The sequence below is a fragment of the Protopterus annectens genome, chromosome 10.part0, assembly GCF_019279795.1.
Source record: "Protopterus annectens isolate FY-2018-M chromosome 10.part0, PAN1.0, whole genome shotgun sequence".
NCBI classification, from domain to species: Eukaryota; Metazoa; Chordata; order Ceratodontiformes; family Protopteridae; genus Protopterus; species Protopterus annectens.
This window is the reverse complement of record NC_056744.1, coordinates 1,579,044,441-1,579,063,449: the sequence shown is the minus strand read 5'-3', so window position 1 is coordinate 1,579,063,449 and position 19,009 is coordinate 1,579,044,441. Positions and strand designations below refer to the sequence as shown.

The window sequence follows — 19,009 nt, the reverse complement described above, 5'->3', positions numbered from 1 at the left end:
CATTTGCCAAGGTGAATAAAGCTAAAGCCTTAAGTTTCTTCCAATCAAATGCTCCAGCTGTGTGGTGCACAGAAATAAAGCCTTTACGACAACCCAGACAATCAGAAATTGATTAGTAAGTAGCTAGGAAGGCTAGAAGTGCGACAGAGGGGATAAGCTAGAGATGCACAACCTACAGCAACACACTTATGTGGGAAAGAAAACTGTGGTGCCTCTTCCCCTTGAAATGACAAGGAAATCCCCTAATGGCTACCAGGATAATGGTTCAGCTGGGAATGGCTCTCACTGCATGAGGAACTAAAGGGCCAAAAGTCAGCAGGAAGCTGATGGTCAAGTAGGTAGCAGGGTGGAAAAATAATTAAAATTCCCATCAAGGTATTCAAGATGAAGGGAGCATGACCTAACCTACAAGGTTTTGGGGGTGAATCCCTGGTAGATGTCGCAGTGTTGGATGTCATGATTCACTCCTAAGCAAAAAGACAACTGTGGTAGTCCTTATGAGAGATTTGTCACCATAGCCTTCCTTTTTTAGGCACTGCACGCAAGTCAAAACAAAAATTGTAGGAAGAGCAAGATGCAATCTAAATACATTCACCACTGAGTAATACAATTACAGGGAAATAAAAGCTCCCTCAACAGGGTACTTATCGGCTCTTGAGCTCTGAAGCTAGCCAACCACAAGGACTACTGACTACAAACAGGGCATTTGAGGCTCATGAACAGAGGCAAGAAAGTTCTAAAAAGGCTAGGCAGGAATCCATCTTATTCTAGCAAGCGTAGACATATGGGGGGGGGGGCATATGGCAAGCACAAGGAGGCAGGATCCTGAACTGTAAATGTTGGCCTGGGCATCTAGTGGTTAAGTTATCACTAGAAAGTCTAATAGGACAGTGATCTAAATGAATACAACAGCATGTTCCCCAACGGGTACTCATGTCGTCCCTTAAGCTCTGAAGTAAGTCAAATCACACCAAAATTATCCTATCCATGATGCCGGCATTATGAACCACATACATGAAACTTTATCGAAAAAAGATCTAAATTGGCATAGGCAGACACCTGCTTTACAACAAGAACAACCTGATATCCTGGGAAAGGGCATTCACTATACCAAGGTGGAAGGGTTCTGAGCTCTAATAGTTAGGCCACACATCTGGAGTGTCTGCAGCAGAAGTCTCAGAAGTCATGACTACTACACCAGTGATTTAAAACAAGAAAAAATTAGGTGGTATGGGATAATCTAAAACTACTACTGTGTGCACTACAGAATTATCATGAGCTGATGTCAGTGTCATATGCTCGTTTATAATTCCTAACATAAAAATAGGATCAGTATTCACTTAAGACATTTCAGTTTTTACATGACACTATAAGCTTTTGAAGTTTATCAACTTTTTTTTTTTTTTTTTTTTTTTTTTTAGTAAAAATAAGAGTTCAGACTTAAAGGGAAGAACTATGCTTTCCATTAGTATGTTTCATATACCACAAAAACAAACAAATATTACTGTTACCTTAATATAATAAATCCTCAAAGAGCTCCTCAAGGTGTGATGTGATGAAAAGTTTAGTGAAAAAAAACACAGTCGAGATAATGATGAACAAAGTGCATGAAGAGGAAACCAACATCAAAACAGCAAAAATGTGCTTATTTCAGTGTGAGGGAGTAATGGGGCATGTATGTTTAAGAAACTACCATATCTGGAAAACTACTTCAAAAATCAATACCAAAATGATTTGTATATGGCTTGTAAGAAAGGGGCTGGACTCATGGAAAAATACTGCACAAAATGGAGAAATTCACACACTTCTTTAGCTGTTGTACAAAACAATAAAAATCGCATTAACACTCATAACTTGTCAAAACTTACTACTTAAAACTTCTAAAACACAAAATGAATAACATAATTAATCCTGAATTTCAGAGATGAGCTTCTAAACAAAGCTACACTGCATATTTACTGCATAATCAGGCAAAAATTGCAACTCGCCTAGAAATAAAAAAAAATCTTTTACAACAGAAAACTCGGAATATGCATCATTCCCAAACAGACTTCTCACATCTACTTCCTGCTGTACATTCGGCAACATTTCCTAAAGTGGTTAGACCTTCAGCAATCCTGAATACAATGAAAGCCGCTGCTATGTGGTCAGTAAAGGTTAGCAAATTTCCCATCACCACCACTGAAAAAGTTAAGCAAAGTTAGTAACTTCCATTCATTATTGTCTGCATATACCTTTTTTAACTCCTTACCATCTCAGGTTGTGGAGGAGGTGGGAGAAGCTTTTCAGTGAGTGCTTTCCCTCCTGTTGGCACAGTCTGTGGGGTGTAGGATCCATTGACTATCAATTCATAGTACTTCATCCTCTGCTGTCCTAAAAGAAAAATGGGGAGAATGCATCACCAAAATTCAAGTCTGATCTCAAATGTAGCTCAAGGCAAGAATCCGACAAAAGCTAGTAAAGACCATGTACAGTTAATTAACCTCTTACAGAGCCAATAATATCATAGTTATGTTAAACAGAAACATGCATCACATCACATTTTTAACAGCCTTAACAGGGTTCCTTATCTATCCTGTTTCCGACTGTTAAACCCTTCTACTTCCTTAGATATACTTTTTATTAATAATACAAACTTTTTTGGAAGGGGAAAACTTGTAAGGCATAAAGAAAGAAGCAGATAGACATGCACAAATACTTCACTGCCAGAAAAGACACTATTCAGAGTTTTTTTTGTTTGTTTGTAATTATTGTTTTCAGTAGAGCTGACTAACACCCTTCATGTACAAATACCTTCATACTTCCATCTCCTACAAATAAAAATTAGGAAAATTTCAAATTAAATCAAACAAGAAGTGCAGGCTAACACAGAAGGTCTTTGGCTAACAAAGTTTGCAGACGACTGCAAACTAGGAGCCATAATCAAAACTCTTAACGATGTGGACACACTACAAAAGGGCCTCACTGAGACAGATCCCTGGTGTCAAAGTCATGGCCTGAAGCTCAATGCCAAAATGTGTATTGTCATCCCCTTTGGTAAAAACTCTGTACCCATGAACTACCACATAGCTGGTAGTCTACTTAATGCCGAAAATGTGATAACAGACCTTGGGACATAGGTGGTCAGTAGTCTCTCCTTTGACAATCATATCTCCACAGTGGTCAGGAAATCCTTCTAGGTGGCTCATCTCATCACAAAAGGATTCTCATCCAGAAAAAAAAAAAAAGAGGTCATTGTTCCCCTCTACTCATCACTCATTAGACCCATTATAGAGTACAACGCCACTTTTGGTATGTACCCTCACAAGACATCTACAACAACTGGAAAGACCACAGAAATACCTCACAAAGAGGATTACTGGCCTCAAACAGATGCCCTACGCAGACAGTCTCAAAAAACTACAGCTTTACTCCATCGCGTATCGCCTACTCAGGGGCGATCTCTGCCTAACATACAAAGCTATGCCAAACCCAGAGCTGTTGGACATGCTCCACTTAAAGAAATCCCAGTCCCTCCGAGCTACACGCTCTGGGGACCTAAACCTTGTCACCACAATAAACAGAACATGCTGGAGGGATAGATTCCTGTCCCAGAGACTTCCCATACTCTGGAGTAGACTACCTATCTATGTCAAACAGAGCTCCTCATTAGCACTCTTCAAGAAAAATCTTTATGACTGGATGGGAAATAGGAAATTCAGCCCAGGGATCACTTCTGTGGCTCTGCTCGACAGGGGCACAGGAAAATCATTTTCTTTGGTGGCGAAAGCCAGGGTACATTTTTTGCCTAGGCTTATATAGGCCCTAGGGCCAATAGCCTAGTACCTACCTATGAACCTATGAAAATTGTTCCAGAAAAATAACTTAGTAGACATGCACCACACTGGGGGGAGGTGGGGCAAGAAAGTTTACTCATGTGAGGTACTCGACAAAACAGTACATATTTGACCCCATTCCACTCGCTCTCCATGACAAAACATACTTTGCTATCTACACCTCAAATTGGCATCATGCTGATTAAAGTTTTGACCCAGAAAAAGCATAGAATATTTTTCTGCCATGTGATCAATATGGATTATGTGGGCAACTCTGAGATATCTTTTACCCACACTACAAGGAGGGGCCACCTTTCATTTCTTAGAGATGAGGCATCAACTGAACATCTATACATATCTAAACTGGAACGCCATTCTTGGCTATGCATAGCATCATAGAAGGATTTGGGAGAGGAGCAAGAGCTTATTGAAGATGGTAGATTTTTTTTTCCTAGCCCATTTAACCTAAAGGCTGCAGCAGTGAGAATAAGATTTTTACCAAGAATTTTGGTGAGAAACTTCAAACTGATTCAGAGTTATGTACCAAAAGGATTATAAAGCCATTAGACTGTTCAGTTTCTTCCCATCCAGCTCACAACCAATGCATACATTTTACATATTATGAAAGAAAAAAATAAACAAATATCAAAAACATGCATCTTTAGTGCGTTGTTGTAAAGGTAAGAAACTAAAACTGTGCGAGTATACACACCATGAAGAACAGCTGCACTATTCTTAATATGAGGGAGTTTTCTACCACAGACGACCCCACGTCGGTCCAGTATACAAAAGTCTTTCACTTTTGTAGGATACATGCTACGTCACAAGTAGGCTTGCTCTCGTACATCAGCCACAAAAGTGACATACGCATGCATCTACCTCAGAATTGAATGCCCCAGGAGGAAAGCCAGACTAAGGAAGGTAGGGTATGACTATCCAAGGAAAAGAACCAAACCACCAGGTGGAAGGATGGAGGCATTGGAATACTGCAACAGAGAAGCGAAGACATCTATCATTATGGTAACATTTTACACAACTATTCTACGTCCTTCAATTCATCTGTTGCAGTATTCTAACAAGTACAAATGCTCATGAGAAAAGGATGGAGGAAGAAGCAGTTGAGGTCTCCAGAAAGCCATACAGTATGGCTCTGGCAAACCCTGCCCTAGACTTAGGAAATGCCATCTAATTTGTAATGTTTAGTGAAGGTATGCATAGAAAAGTACAATTGTGTACACTTACCATAAATGTAAATGTTCGAGTGTATTCACTGTTGCAGTCATCACATTTGGGTTATCTGCTTGCAGTAGCCCTCAGTCGGCCTGATTATCAAAGTCTTGTTGGGTCCTGCGTCAGTTGCTCTCTCATCTTCCGTGACGTCAGGTAGTCAAGGGTATGAAGCATGCAGCTGATGCCATTACATCAGTTTTTTCTTGCCCCAGATGTCAGGTGCCCCCCTAATAGGAAGCAAATAAATATATATACACAATAATTTACCTCCAACAAAAAAGCAAATACACCAAAATGCTCTTAAGCATAGTAAAGGAAAGTAGAGGTACAGCCAGAAGAAGTCAGGAGACTGGAGGGAGAGTAACCAGGACTGCAAAGTACAGCTGTGTACACCTACCATAAATGTAGATGTTCAAGTGTATTCAATGGTGCAGTCATTACATTTGGGCAATCTGCTTGCAGGTTGCCCTCAGTCGGCCTGATTAACAAAATCTTGGGTACTGCGTCGGTAGCTGTCCCTTCTTCCATGACGTCAGGTCGTCAGGGGTATAAAAAGTACAGTTGTGTACACCTACCATAAATGTAGATGTTTGAGTGTCTTCACTGTTGCAGTCATGACTGTAGGGTTCTCCCCTGCCGGCAGGCAGCCCTCGGTCGGCCAGAATCCCAAAGTCTGGGTCCGGCATCGGCTGTTCAACCATGCTCCCTGACGTCAGAGCGCCAGGAGTATAAAGCTGACAGCCCACGCCATCTTCTCCAGTTTTTCTTGCCCCAGATGTCAGGAGTCCCAAAATGAAAAAGGTCCCATAACCCTTGCAAATACACCTCAGAAGAATGGTGAAAAAAGGAAATACACAAAAGTAAAAATAAGAGGGGACAGGAGGGAGGGAAACCCAGACTGCAACAGTGAAGACACTCTAACATCTACATTTATAGTAGGTGTACACAACTGTACTATGTTCATCGTGTTTCACTGATGGAGTCATGACTGTAGGGTAGAATCCCAAAGCTGAAAGAAAGGGAGGTGGTCATAAAGAGGAAGGGGCGGCTAAAAGGCCCTGCAAGACTGCAGAGGCAAAGCCTGCCCTTGACTTAGAGTAGAGAGGTAGATTGTAGTGCTTAGAAAAAGTATGCACTGAACTCCAAGTTGCAGCTTCCAAAATGTCCTTGGTAGGAACTCCCCTGAGGAAGGCCGCAGAAGTGGCAGCAGCTCTGGTGGAATGAGTCCAGATACTCCTGGGATTTGCTTTCCATGGTGAGAATAACAAAATCTGATTCCATGAGCAATCCATTTAGAAATGGTCTGTTTTGAAATGGCTTTACCTTGGGAACTTGAAGCACAATTGTTCTGATTTTCTGATGTCCTTGGTTCTGTTCAGGTAAAAACGTAGTTGTCTGTGTACATCCAAGGAATGTAAGATCCTTTCCCCTTTATTTTGAGGAGAGGGGAAAAAGGTTGGCAAGTGGATAGTTTGATTTAAAGCCACTTTGGAGACCACCTTAGGCATGAAGGTAGGATTTGTCCTCAGAGATACCCTGTCTTGATGAAATATAATATAAGGTTCCACAGCCATAAGAGCTTGTAACTCTGAAACTCTCCTGGCAGAGGTTAGGGCTAACAGGATAGCTGTCTTCCAAGATAAAAAATTGATGTCAGAAGAGGCAGCAGGCTCAAAAGGAGGCAAGGTTAGTTTTTCCAAAACATAGTTGAGATCCCAAGCAGGAATGGGAGGAGATCTAGGAGGTCTTAAGTTCTTAGCTCCTCTGAGAAACTGTCTCATGAGCTGGTGGGAAAAGATGGGAGGGTCTGTATTATAATGAGCAGAAATAGCAGAGGCATGTATCTTAATGGAAGAAAAAGAGAGACCCTTATATAAGAGATCTGTCAAGTAAAGTAAAATTAAAGTAATGTTAGGAAGAAGAGGATCAGAATCCTGAGCCTGCATCCAAGAACAAAATCTTTTCCATTTTCCTGCATAAGATTTTCTAGTGCTAGGACGTCTGGCTTCTAAAATGACATCCATAACCTGCTTGGACAGTAAAGAAGAAATCAAAGGCCCTGGATTAACCAGGCCGCCAGGCTGAGAGTTCTGACATGAGAGTGTAGAACCTGACCCTGATGCTGGGACAGAAGGTTCGGAGACTGAGGTAAAACCCAAGGGGGCTCCAGACATAGGTTTTTTAGAGTTGGATACCAAAACTGCAGAGGCCAATTTAGAGCCAGCAGGATTATCATCTTGGGCTTGTCCTGTTTTATCTTCAATAAAACCCGTGGAAGAAGAGGGAGTGGCGAGAAGGCATATCCTGAGAAGTTCCTCCAACTGAATGACAGGGCATCCACTTTCCATGGTTCTCTGTGGAAGGTCCTGGTGCAAAAATTCTGTAGTTGATGATTGAGATGGGATGCAAAGAGGACTATGTGAGGACATCCCCAGACTGCTGTTATCATCCTGAATATTTTGGTGTCCAGCATCCACTCGTGCGGATCTGAAAGGTTTCTGCTCAGACTGTCTGCCAGGAGGTTTTGTTTCCCTGGTAGAAACTGAGCTTGAACATCCAGATTGCAAGCTAGAGCTGTGTTCCATAGATCCATGGCTAGTCTGCATAGGGGGTAGGAATGGGATCCCCCTTGCTTGTTTATGTACCACATAACTGTGGTGTTGTCTGTCCGTATTAGTAGTTGTCCTGGTTGTAAAAGATTCCTGAAGGCCAATAAAGCTTTCTGAACGGCTAACATTTCCTTTAAGTTGATATGCAGTTGCTTCAGATCCTTTGTCCAAAGGTCCTGCAGACAACTGCCCTGAAAATGGGCTCCCCAAGCATAATCCGAGGCGTCCGTGGTTAGAATCCGAGGCGTCCGTGGTTAGAATCTGAGTGGCAGGAGGCAGACGAAAGGGTTTCCCTTTGTTTAGTGCACAAGCCCTGGACCACCAAAGAAATTCCTTTTGAAGGGTAGTCACCACACGCCAAGAAGGATAGCCTCACTCCGTTGAAACACTCCGTTTAATGCAATCAGAACAGCACAAAACCACATTAACGCTGACACACTGTAGTAAAACGTTTTCGTCGTGAACTTAGTAGGCCCTGGTGTTGCCACTGATGCTTCTGACACACTGTAGTAAAACGTTTTCGTCGTGAACTTAGTAGGCCCTGGTGTTGCCACTGATGAAAATCAAGAAGTAAAGAAGCATCAGTGGCAACACCAGGGCCTACTAAGTTCACGACGAAAACGTTTTACTACAGTGTGTCAGCGTTAATGTGGTTTTGTGCTGTTCTGATTGCATTAAACGGAGTGTTTCAACGGAGTGAGGCTATCCTTCTTGGCGTGTGGTGACTACCCGTTTACCAGTTTTTTGCTGCACCACTTTCCACTTTGTGTTTCCAAATTCCTTTTGAAGGCAAGGAAGGACGGAGATCAGTATGTCTAAACTGTGGCAATGCTGAGACCATACACTTTTTAGGTACCACTGTATTTTCCTCATGTGTAGTCTTGCATATGGTACGAGAAGGATGCAGGAGGCCATGTAACCCAAAGCCTGCAGGAATTTCCTTGCAGATAGTTGAGTTAGAGTTGCCAAGGTTTTGAAAGTTGAAGCCAGCTGTAATTGTTTTTCGGATGTCAGAAATGCCATCTGGGTTGTAGTGTTTAGAAGTGCACCCAGAAAAGTTATCCGTTGTGATGGTGTCAAATTTGACTTTTTTATGTTTACAGAGAATCCCAGGAACTTGAGGAGGTTCTGTACAAATTCTAGATGCTGGAGTAAAACATCCTTGCTGTCTGCCTGAATTAGACAATCGTCCAGATAAGGGTAAATTTGAATTCCCTTGAGTCTGCAGTAAGCTACTACTGGAGCCAGGCATTTGGTGAAGACCCTGGGTGCAGCAGACAATCCAAAGGGCAGAGCAGAGAATTGAAAGTGCCTTGATCTGGCCTTGAACCTTGGGTATTTTCTGTGATCCTGCCTGATGGGAATGTGTAGATATGCCTCCTTTAAATCCAAAGTTACCATCCAAGCATCTTTGGACAACATTGGAAGTAGCTGCTGTAGAGTAAGCATCTTGAATTTTGGAATCTCTAGAAAGGTGTTCAAGACCGACAGATCCAGAATGGGTCTCCATGAGTTTTGCTTCCTTGGGACTAGAAAGAGCCTTGAGTAAAAACCTTTTCCCATCTCTGAAAGAGGAACTAGTTCTATGGCATTCATAGCCAAAAGAGCTTCCACCTGGTTTAAGGCCTCCGTCCATTGATGTTTTGGAAGGTCTGGCCATCCGCTTGGCCTTGGCAACGTATGAAAATGGAATTTGTAACCTCTTAAAATCACATCCAACACCCATTTGTCTTGGGTTATTTGAGTCCAATTTTGATTGGAGAGAGAGTTTTCCTCCGAGAGGGGCTTCCAGGCAAGATGTTCCTGTAGCCCAACAGAGGGAGTCATTGAGTTTGTTTCCTTTGAGATTGTGACCTGCCCTCTCCCTCTCCTCCCCTAGGGGTGGAAGCAGTCGACTGTCTTGGTCTATAAGCAGCTTGTGTTTGAGGCCTGCCTCTGGAGCGTCTATATCTACCCCTCTGAGGCCTGTCTGAAGAGGGAAAGGACCAATTTTTTGAAGGCCAATTCCTGCTAAATCTAGGAGGCTGTACTTGTAGGAAATCTTTAACTGTTTGCATGGATTTCGCCTTATCCTCAATCACCTCTTCAGCTTTAGATCCAAACAAAACATTATGCTGAACAGGAGCATCCAATAATTTAGCCTTTACTTGTTCAGGTAAATTTTATTCCTTTAGCCATGCATGTCTTCTAATGACTATGCCAGAGGCCGCAGCCCTACAAGAAGCCTCCAAGGCATCAAATCCACAGTGTAAACCATGCTTCCCAACCTGTTCAGTGGCATGCAATAAGTCATGTAATTCCTTATCATCTACACAGGCAGAAATGGAAGTAAATTTTTGTTTCAAGACAGACGAGAGAAATTGCTGGTATTTAAGTATATGAAACTGACAGTTTAAAGCCCTAATGGACAAAGTAGAAGAAGTGTACACCTTTTTGCCCCATCTTTCTAAGGATCGAGAATCCTTTTCAGTAGGAATGGGATTTTTGGCAGAAGCGGCTTTAACTCCCTTAGGACCCTGAGAAATGGTATCAGGGTCAGCCGTAGGGTTCTTGTATAAAAACTGATGGGAATCAGGAACCCTGTAATATCTATCAGGCTTAACAGGAGCAGGAGGAAAAGAGTCAGGGGTTAAGTTAGCCTCCGAAAAGGCATCATCCACAATATCCAAAACAGGAGGAATAGCCAGGGGTCTATGTTGGGGAAGAAGAAGAAAATCCCTCAGTCTTTTCTTGGATTCCGAATACTCCTGTCCCTCCCAGTGGAAATGTTCCCTCATTTCATGCAAAGTTTCCCCAAAAGAGAAATCCTCAGGAGGAGAAGCTGAAGGAATGGATTCTTCAGCATCAGAAACCTCATAAGGAGAGAAAGAATATTCCTGATCAGAAGAAGAAACTGAGGAAACAGAAGCCTGATCAGAGGAATCATAATAAACATCCTGCCTTGGCCTTTTGTCTGGAGGGGGATGTGAACCCCTAATCATAGTAAGTAAATCCTCCGCCATCTTGAGTAACTGTTTCTGTGACTTGGGAGCCGGTTCAGAAGAGGCCTGTGTTGAAGTATTTGATTTAGAAGGAGTCTTTGCCTTTGTCTTTGCCTTTACTAGAAGCTGAGTAGGCCTGAAAACCCCTTCGGAAGCCAGTACCTGCACAGCGGCTCCGGACCCATCCGAAGGAGCATTGTTCGAAGGTCCTGCAACAGAGATATTTAAAGGCCTGGTTGGCTCCTCATGAGAGTCCGTTTCGGCAGTTGGTTCTGAAATGGCCGAGGACAGGGGCTGCAAAAGCGCCTCACTGACGACGGCCGAACCTGAAGCTTTCTCCGCATGTGCGCTATCATCAGATATGGACCTCGGAGGCCTGTCTTTATCCTTGCGACGTTTGTGAACTCCGGTAGCCGGAACCACATCCGATGACATTTTGTAGTTAAAGCGCCTACCGAAGTAATGAATAGCAAAATCGTACCTTCGCTTAATTGTACGTTGATTGAATCTAGCACAAAACCAACAACTAGCTACGTCGTGCTCAGGGCCTAAGCAAGGAATACAGTAAGAATGAAAATCCTTATGAGGTATTTGCTTCCCACATGAAATACAATTATTAACTTTTTCTGACATCGGAGTGGAGCAAGAAAAAGTTTCTAACGGGTACTTAGCTTTGAGTGGAGAAGAAAGTCTTCGGACCGAAGTATATAGAAAAATTCGTCAGGAGTCAACCGACCAGCACTTGCGAACTGCTATCACCGCACGGCAAGAAAGACTGGAGAAGATGGCGTCGGCTGTCAGCTTTACACTCCTGGCGCTCTGACGTCAGGGAGCATGGTTGAACAGCCGACGCCGGACCCAGACTTTGGGATTCTGGCCGACCGAGGGCTGCCTGCCGGCAAGGGAGAAAGTACAGTTTTGTACCTACCATAAATGTAGATGTCCGAGAGGAATGCATCTGCAGTCTTTACAAATGGGTTGTCCTGTCGTCAGGCAGCCCTTCGGTCGGCCGGATTCCAAAGTCTGGGTCTGGCTTCGGCTGGTGTCGCACTTCACCCGACGTCATTGCGGCAGTTCTTCGGGTATAAAGGCATCAGCCGACGCCATTTTCCTCGGTGTTTCTTGCCCCAGATGCCAGGTGCCCTCTAGGATGGCTAAATTTGGATAAATGCCAAAGTTTCCAAATAGTAGAGAGCAAACACATAAAATAAGCATGTATGTACATATATACAAACAAATGCACCATAATAGATCCCCCCCAAGCTAGCTGAAGATTGGCAAATACCCTAGGAGTACCTCAGAGGGGAAGGAGGGTGGGTAATCCTGACTGCAGATGCATTCCTCTCGGACATCTACATTTATGGTAGGTACAAAACTGTACTATGTCCTTCAAGGATGCATCTGCAGTCTTTACAAATGGGTAGAATACCATAGCTAAACTAGGAGAGGAGGAAATGAGAAGAGATTATGGTGTAGTTAGGATCCCTTGCAAAACAGCAGTGGCAAAACCAGCACGGGATCTAGAGTATAGAGGTAAGTTATAATGCTTGGCAAATGTATGCACGGAGGTCCAAGTAGCAGCATCTATAATGTCCTTGGTAGCCACTCCTCGTAAGAAAGCTGTGGTAGTGGCTGTAGCCCTTGTGGAGTGAGGCCTGATGTTCCCTGGAGTTTTCTTTCCATGGTAGGAGTAACACAATCTAATGCAATTTCCTATCCATTTGGAGATTGTCTGTTTAGAAATTGGATGTCCTTCCTTCCCTGTTGCATATGCTACCAGAAGCTGGTCAGTTTTTCTATTGTTTTTTGTCCTGTCCAGGTAGTAGCGTAATTGTCTGTGTACATCCAAGGTATGTAAGAGCCTTTCTCCCCTGTTCTGTGGGTTGGGGAAGAATGTAGGAAGGTGGATAGCCTGATTTAAAGATACTCTGGATACCACCTTAGGCATAAATGTGGGATTTGTTCTCATGGGGACACTATCTTGATGGAAGATTAGGAAGGGTTGTACTGCCATTAATGCCTGTAGTTCAGAGACCCTTCTTGCTGAAGTTATTGCCAGCAGGAAAGCAGTCTTCCAGGATAAGTATTGTAATTCTGCTGTTGCTGCTGGTTCAAAAGGAGGAAGAGTCAGCTTTTCTAGCACAAAGTTCAAGTCCCATGCTGGCAATGGAGGTTTCCTGGCAGGTTTTACATTTTTAATTCCTCTCAGAAACTGTCTGAGCAGAGGATGCGAGAAGACAGGAGGATCCAATCTGTATTCTGCTGATATAGCTGATGCATGAATCTTGATGGAAGAGTAGGACAGGCCTGTATGGAAGAGCTCCGCCAAGTACTCCAGGATGTTGGCTATGTTCACCAGTGTCACATCTTGCCCTTTTGCAGTACTCCAGATGAGATATCTTTTCCATTTTGCTGCATAATTTTTTCTTGTTGAAGGTCTACGAGCCTCCAGGATTATGTCTTTAACCCTTTCTGATAAATTTGGGTTGATTGCTGTTATGTAATGTTCCAGGCAGTTAGCTGCAGAGTTTTTAGGTTTGGATGCAGGATGTTGTAGTTGTTCTGTGTTAGCAGTAATGGGATCAGGGGCAGTGTCCATATTTGTTCCCGGGACATGCTCCTCAGCAGTGGATACCAATGTTGTCTTGGCCAGTCTGGGGCTATCAGAATGATCCTCGGACGTTCCTCTTTGATCTTCAGAAGCACCTTGTGCATCAAAGGAAGTGGAGGGAAGGCGTATGCTGTCAGGCTTTTCCAAATGAAAGATAGGAGTCCACCTTCCAAGCAAGTGGGTGGTAAGTCCTTGTGCAGAATTTCTTCAACTGGTGATTGAATGGGGATGCAAACAAGTCTATTTGTGGTAATCCCCATTTTCTTGTGATGGTTTTGAAGATGTCCGGATGCAGCATCCATTCGTGGGCATCTGTTGTAGTTCTGCTTAATATGTCTGCTAGAATGTTTTCCTTCCTGGTACATAAATTGCCTGTAACTGAATGTTGTAGCTCAGAGCCACATCCCATAGGTCCAGTGCCAGCCGGCATAGAGGGTATGAGTGTGTGCCTCCCTGCTTGTTGATGTACCACATAACTGTGGTGTTGTCTGTCCTTATCATCAACTGGCCTTCTTGGAGAAAAGGTCTGAATGTCTGGATTGCCAATTTCACTGCCATCATTTCTTTTAGATTTATGTGCAGATGTAGCTGGTCTTGAGTCCATAGGCCTTGAATGCACTTGCCCATCATGTGTGCCCCCCAACCGAGGTCTGAGGCATCTGTCGTGATGGTTTGTGTTGGTTGACTTTTGCAGAAGGGCAATCCTGTGTTTGATTGGCAAGCCTGAGCCCACCATAGGAACTCTTGCTTCAGGCATGGGATCATTGGAATTTTGGTTTCTAAGCTGTGCTGGTGCTGGGACCACAAATTCTTTAGATACCACTGTAGCTTTCTCATATGCAGCCTGGCATGAGGGACCAGTATTATGCAGGATGCCATGAAGCCTAGAGCTTGTAGCACTTTTCTTGCAGTTAAATGGTTCTGCTTTGTTAATGCCAAGAAGTAGAGAGGAAGTTGCTCTTTCTTTTCTGTAGTTAGAAATGCCATTTGTTTTGATGTGTCCAGTTCTGCACCCTGAGAGGTTATTCTTTGGGATGAAATCAGCCTTGACTTTTTTGTATTGACTGTATATCCCAGGGCTTGTAGCAGGTAGATGACTCTTTGTAAGTCTTCTGATAGTTTGTTTTTGTTGTCCGCTTGTATCAGGCAGTCGTCCAGGTAGGGATAGATTTGAATCCCCTGAAGTCTGCAATGAGCGATTACTGATGCCAGGCATTTCGTGAACACTCTGGGTGCAGTAGATAAGCCAAAGGGCAATGCTGAGAATTGATAATGCTCTGATCCTGCAAGAAATCTGAGGTATCTTCTGCAAATTGGTCTTATGGGGACGTGCAGGTATGCCTCCTTGAGATCTAGAGTTACCAGCCAAGACTCCTTGCCCAGCATGGGAAGAAGCTGCTGTAGGGTCAGCATTTTGAATTTTGGAACAATGAGGTAAGTGTTTAAAGCGGACAGATCTAGAATAGGCCTCCATTTGTTTTCTTTTCTTGGTACCAGGAAGAGTCTGGAGTAATATCCCTTCCCTTGCTCCATAGATGGTACCTTCTCCACAGCTCTCATTTTTAATAATTGAGATATTTGTTTTAGAGCTTCTGTCCTTTGAGGAGGTGGTAGGTTCGGCATTCCTCTCTTTCCTGGTAGAGTATGGAAATGGAATCTGTAACCTTGGTCTATAGTTTGCAAAATCCATTTTTCTCTTGTAATGCAGTGCCAGTTTCTTGAAAATAAGGTCAGCTTTCCGCCTAAAGGTGATTCTAATTGATCTCTGGTAGGCGGTGCCACCGCCAAATCACTGTGATTGAGTTGTTGTAGTGGTGGTGGCTGTATCCGTGCCTCGTTGGTTGTTACCCTGCCACTGGCGACCCCTGTAGGCACCCCTGGATTGGTTTCTGCCTCTAGAGCGCCTATTCCTGCCTCTTTGTGCCTTAGAGGAGTCTGGAAAGGACCAATTCTTGGAGGGCCAGTTCCTGCTAAACCTTGGAGGTTGAACTTGCAAGAAATCTTTCACTGTCTGCACAGATTTTGCTTTCTCTTCCATCTTTTTAAGTACCTGCTGTGCAGGGGAACCAAATAAATTGACCTTGTCCATAGGTGCATCCAAAAGCTTAGATTTGACATGGTCTGGTAATGCCTGTTCTTTCAACCATGCATGCCTTCTGATAACTGTGCCAGTCATGGCTGATCTAAAGGAAGCCTCCAGTGCATCATAGCCACATTTTAAAGAATGGTTACTAACCTGCTGTATGTTATGTACCATTTCTTGAACATACTTTTTATCTAAAGATTCTTCAGAGGACAGCTTTTTAGTCAATTGGTCAAGCATAAACTCTTGATATTGAATCATATGGAATTGGCAGTTCAAAGCTCTAGCTGACAAAGTAGCAGAGGTGTAAACTTTTTTACCCCATCTCTAAGGACCTGGATTCCCTTTCAGAGGGGAGGGGGTTTTTAGAAGTAGCAGCCGCTACAGCTTTTGGACCCTGGGAGATAGTCTCTGGATCTGCAAAAGGAGCCTTACATAAGTGGTGATGAGTGTCCGGGACCCTGTAGTACCTATCGGGCTTAGCAGGAGCCGGAGGTAAAGTATCAGGAGCAGTGCAAGCATCATTAAATGCATCATCCACAACAGAAAGAACTGGAGGTATAGCTAAAGGCCTATGCTGTGGCAAATGTAGAAAGGTCCTAAGCCTTTTTCTAGAGTCTGAGAAATCTTGGCCCTGCCACTGAAATTGTTCCCTCATAGCATGCAAGGTTTCCCCAAAGGAAAATTCCTCAGGAGGAGAGGCTGAAGGGATGGACTCCTCAGCATCAGAGTCTTCGTAAGGAGAATAAGAAGCCTCAGGGTCTGTATGTTCTGAGTCATCAGAGGAATCATCTGCGGATACTGGCTCAGGGGGCTCTGCTCTAGGCCTCTTTTCTGGAGGAGGGAGAGAGGCCCTGTCTGGATGAGGCTGGGCTCCACGAATTAAAGAGATGAGATCCTCAGCCAAAGAAAGCATATGGGAGCTGGTGCTGGGCCTGTGAGAGGGGGGCTTGGCATGCACAGGTTTTGATGCTTTGGCTGCTTTAGCCCTGGCAAAGGCCTTAATAGACATAGCTGGAGGAGGCCTAGCAGCTCCACGGGCAGGGGTAGAGATATCCAGGGGAATGGTGTCTGATAAATCCTGTGAAACCGCAACAGAAGGTTGGATTTCAGAAGCCGTTTCTACCAGGTTAGAAGAGGCCTCGGTAGAAGGCATGTTATCGGTTGAAGAAAGAACCGCTTGCTCGGCTTCGGCCGAAACAGAGACACTCGTGGTTTGCTTAACCGCGGTTTCGGCCGAAACCGCGGACCGCGAGTGTCTGTCCTTTTCTTTGCGTTTCTTGGTTATTTGTGTAGTCGGAGGATCCGATGGCATAATGTAGGCAAAATCGGAGCCGAAAATCTGTTCGGCAAAGTCCGATCGACGTCTAAGCGTCCGCCGGTTAAAAGAAGCACAGGCTAGACAGGATGCTACGTCGTGGTCTGGGCCTAAACAATGTATGCAATAGGAGTGGAAATCTTTATGAGGTATTTGTTTCCCACAAGATAAACAGTTATTAACTTTCTCTGACATCGGCTGAGGCAAGAAAGAGTCCCCAACGGGGTACTTAGCTTTACAGAAGTCTTCGAAGTAGTATTCGGTAGTAGTATTCTCTGGATCTGACCGACCGGCACTTGAGAACAGCTTCTGCTTCGGGCGCCACGCGGCAAGAAAGACTGAGGAAAATGGCGTCGGCTGATGCCTTTATACCCGAAGAACTGCCGCAATGACGTCGGGTGAAGTGCGACACCAGCCGAAGCCAGACCCAGACTTTGGAATCCGGCCGACCGAAGGGCTGCCTGACGACAGGACAACCCATTTGTAAAGACTGCAGATGCATCCTTGAAGGACATCCCTACAGTCATGACTGCAACAGTGAAACACGAACATCATACAGCTGATGCCATTACATCAGTTTTTCTTGCCCCAGATGTAAGGTGCCCTCCTAATGGGCAGCAAATAAACATAAAAACACAAAGGTATACCTCCAACAAAAAGCAAATACACCAAAAAGGCTGTTAAGATAGTAAAGGAAAGTAGAGGCATAGTCAGAAGTAGTTAAGGGGCTGGAGGGAGGGTAACCAGGACTGCAAAAGTGAATACACTCTAATATCTACATTTATGGTAAGTGTACACAACTGTACTAAGTTCTTCGTGTTTCGCTGTTGCAGTCATTACATTTGGGTAGATTCCCAAAGCTATGGTTGGGAGGAGGAGCTTATATAGCATTAGAGCCAGCTATAAGGCCCTGCAAGACAGCAGTGGCAAAGCCAGCTCTGGATTTAGAGAAAATTGGCAAATGATAATGCTTGGTGAAAGTATATACAGAACTCCAGGTAGCAGCTTCTTAGATGTCCCTGGTAGGAACACCTCTGAGAAAGACTGCAGAAGTAGATGCAGCCCTGGTGGAGTGAGATCTGATTCCCTGGGGGATAGGTTTTCCATGGTGCTTATAGCAGAAATGAATGCAATGGCTTATTCATTTAGAAATTGTTTGTTTGGAAATAGCCTTCCCCTCTGCCCCTGCAGCAAATGCTACCAGCAGTTCAGATTTTCTTTGAGGTTTAGTCCTGTCCAAGTAGAATCTAAGTTGCCTGTGCACATCCAAGGAATGCAGAATCCGTTCCCCTTTGTTCTGTGGATTGGGAAAGAAGTTTGGCAAATCAATGTACTGATTAAGAGCCACACTGGATACCACCTTGGGCATGAAGGATGGATAGGTCCTGAGTGACACCCTGTCCACATGAAAGATGATCGAAGGCTCCACTGCCATAAGGGCCCGTAATTCCGATATCCTTCGAGCTGAAGTGATTGCTAAACAGAAAGCTGTTTTCCTAGAAAGAAATTTTAAGTCTGCAGTAGCAGCTGGCTCGAAAGGAGGTAGATTGAGTTTCTCCAATACAAAGTTAAGGTCCCAGGAAGAGGTTGGTGGTTTTTGGCCCCTCTGAGGTACTGCTTGAGCACAGGATGAGAGAAGAGGGGAGGTTCTGTGTTATAATGAGCTGAATTGGCTGAGGTGTGGATTTTAATGGAGGAAAAAGACAGGCCCTTCTGAAGCATCTCAGTTAAGCATTTTAAAATCTAAGGTAAATTGGGTGCTGCTGTGCTCATCCCTTGAGATTGGTTTCAGGCATAGAATCTTTTCCATTTTTCAGCATAAGATTTTCTAGTACTAGGCCTCCTTGCCTCTAAGATGACATCCATCACAGGTTTGCTGAGGGATGATAAGGGTGAGTTTAAGTGATTAGCCGGGATGCAAGGTTTAATGTTGGAAGCTGAGGGTGCAAAATCTGGTTCTCCTGCTGAGACGGCAGGGAAGGTGTCTGAGGCAGGTGCCATGGAGATAACTGTGACACACTGCGCAGGAGGGGGCACCAGTGTTGGCGGGGCCAGTCTGGAGCAATCAAAATCATCTTTGGTTTCTCCTGTTTGACTTTTAGTAGAACTTAGGAGAGCAGAGGCAGTGGGGGGAAGGCATAGAATGATAGATTTTTCCGGCTGAAGGACAGAGCATCCACTTTCCACGCTTGTTTGTGGGGAGTCCTTGTGCAAAACTTGTCCAACTGGTAGTTCTGGGGGGAGGCAAATGGATCTAGGTCTGGGCTCCCCATTCGCTTGTCAACATGTTGAAAATCCTTGGTTCCAGTTTCCACTCATGTGGGTCCATGAGGCTTCTGCTTAGTCCGTCTGCCAGTGTATT

The 19,009-nt window shown here is 44.1% G+C and overlaps 1 protein-coding gene across 1 annotated transcript in view; it reads right to left on the bottom strand.

Annotated features, from left to right (window-relative positions):
* The window catches only part of SETD1A (SET domain containing 1A, histone lysine methyltransferase), a 1,410,167-nt gene extending 1,407,783 nt beyond the window's left edge, over positions 1–2,384 (bottom strand). The window contains exon 1 of the mRNA XM_044086230.1: positions 2,252–2,384. Coding sequence (XP_043942165.1) covers positions 2,252–2,362 — 111 coding nt within the window. The 5' untranslated portion in view covers positions 2,363–2,384. The remainder of the gene's footprint in view (positions 1–2,251) is intronic.
* Positions 2,385–19,009: the final 16,625 nt, after the last annotated feature.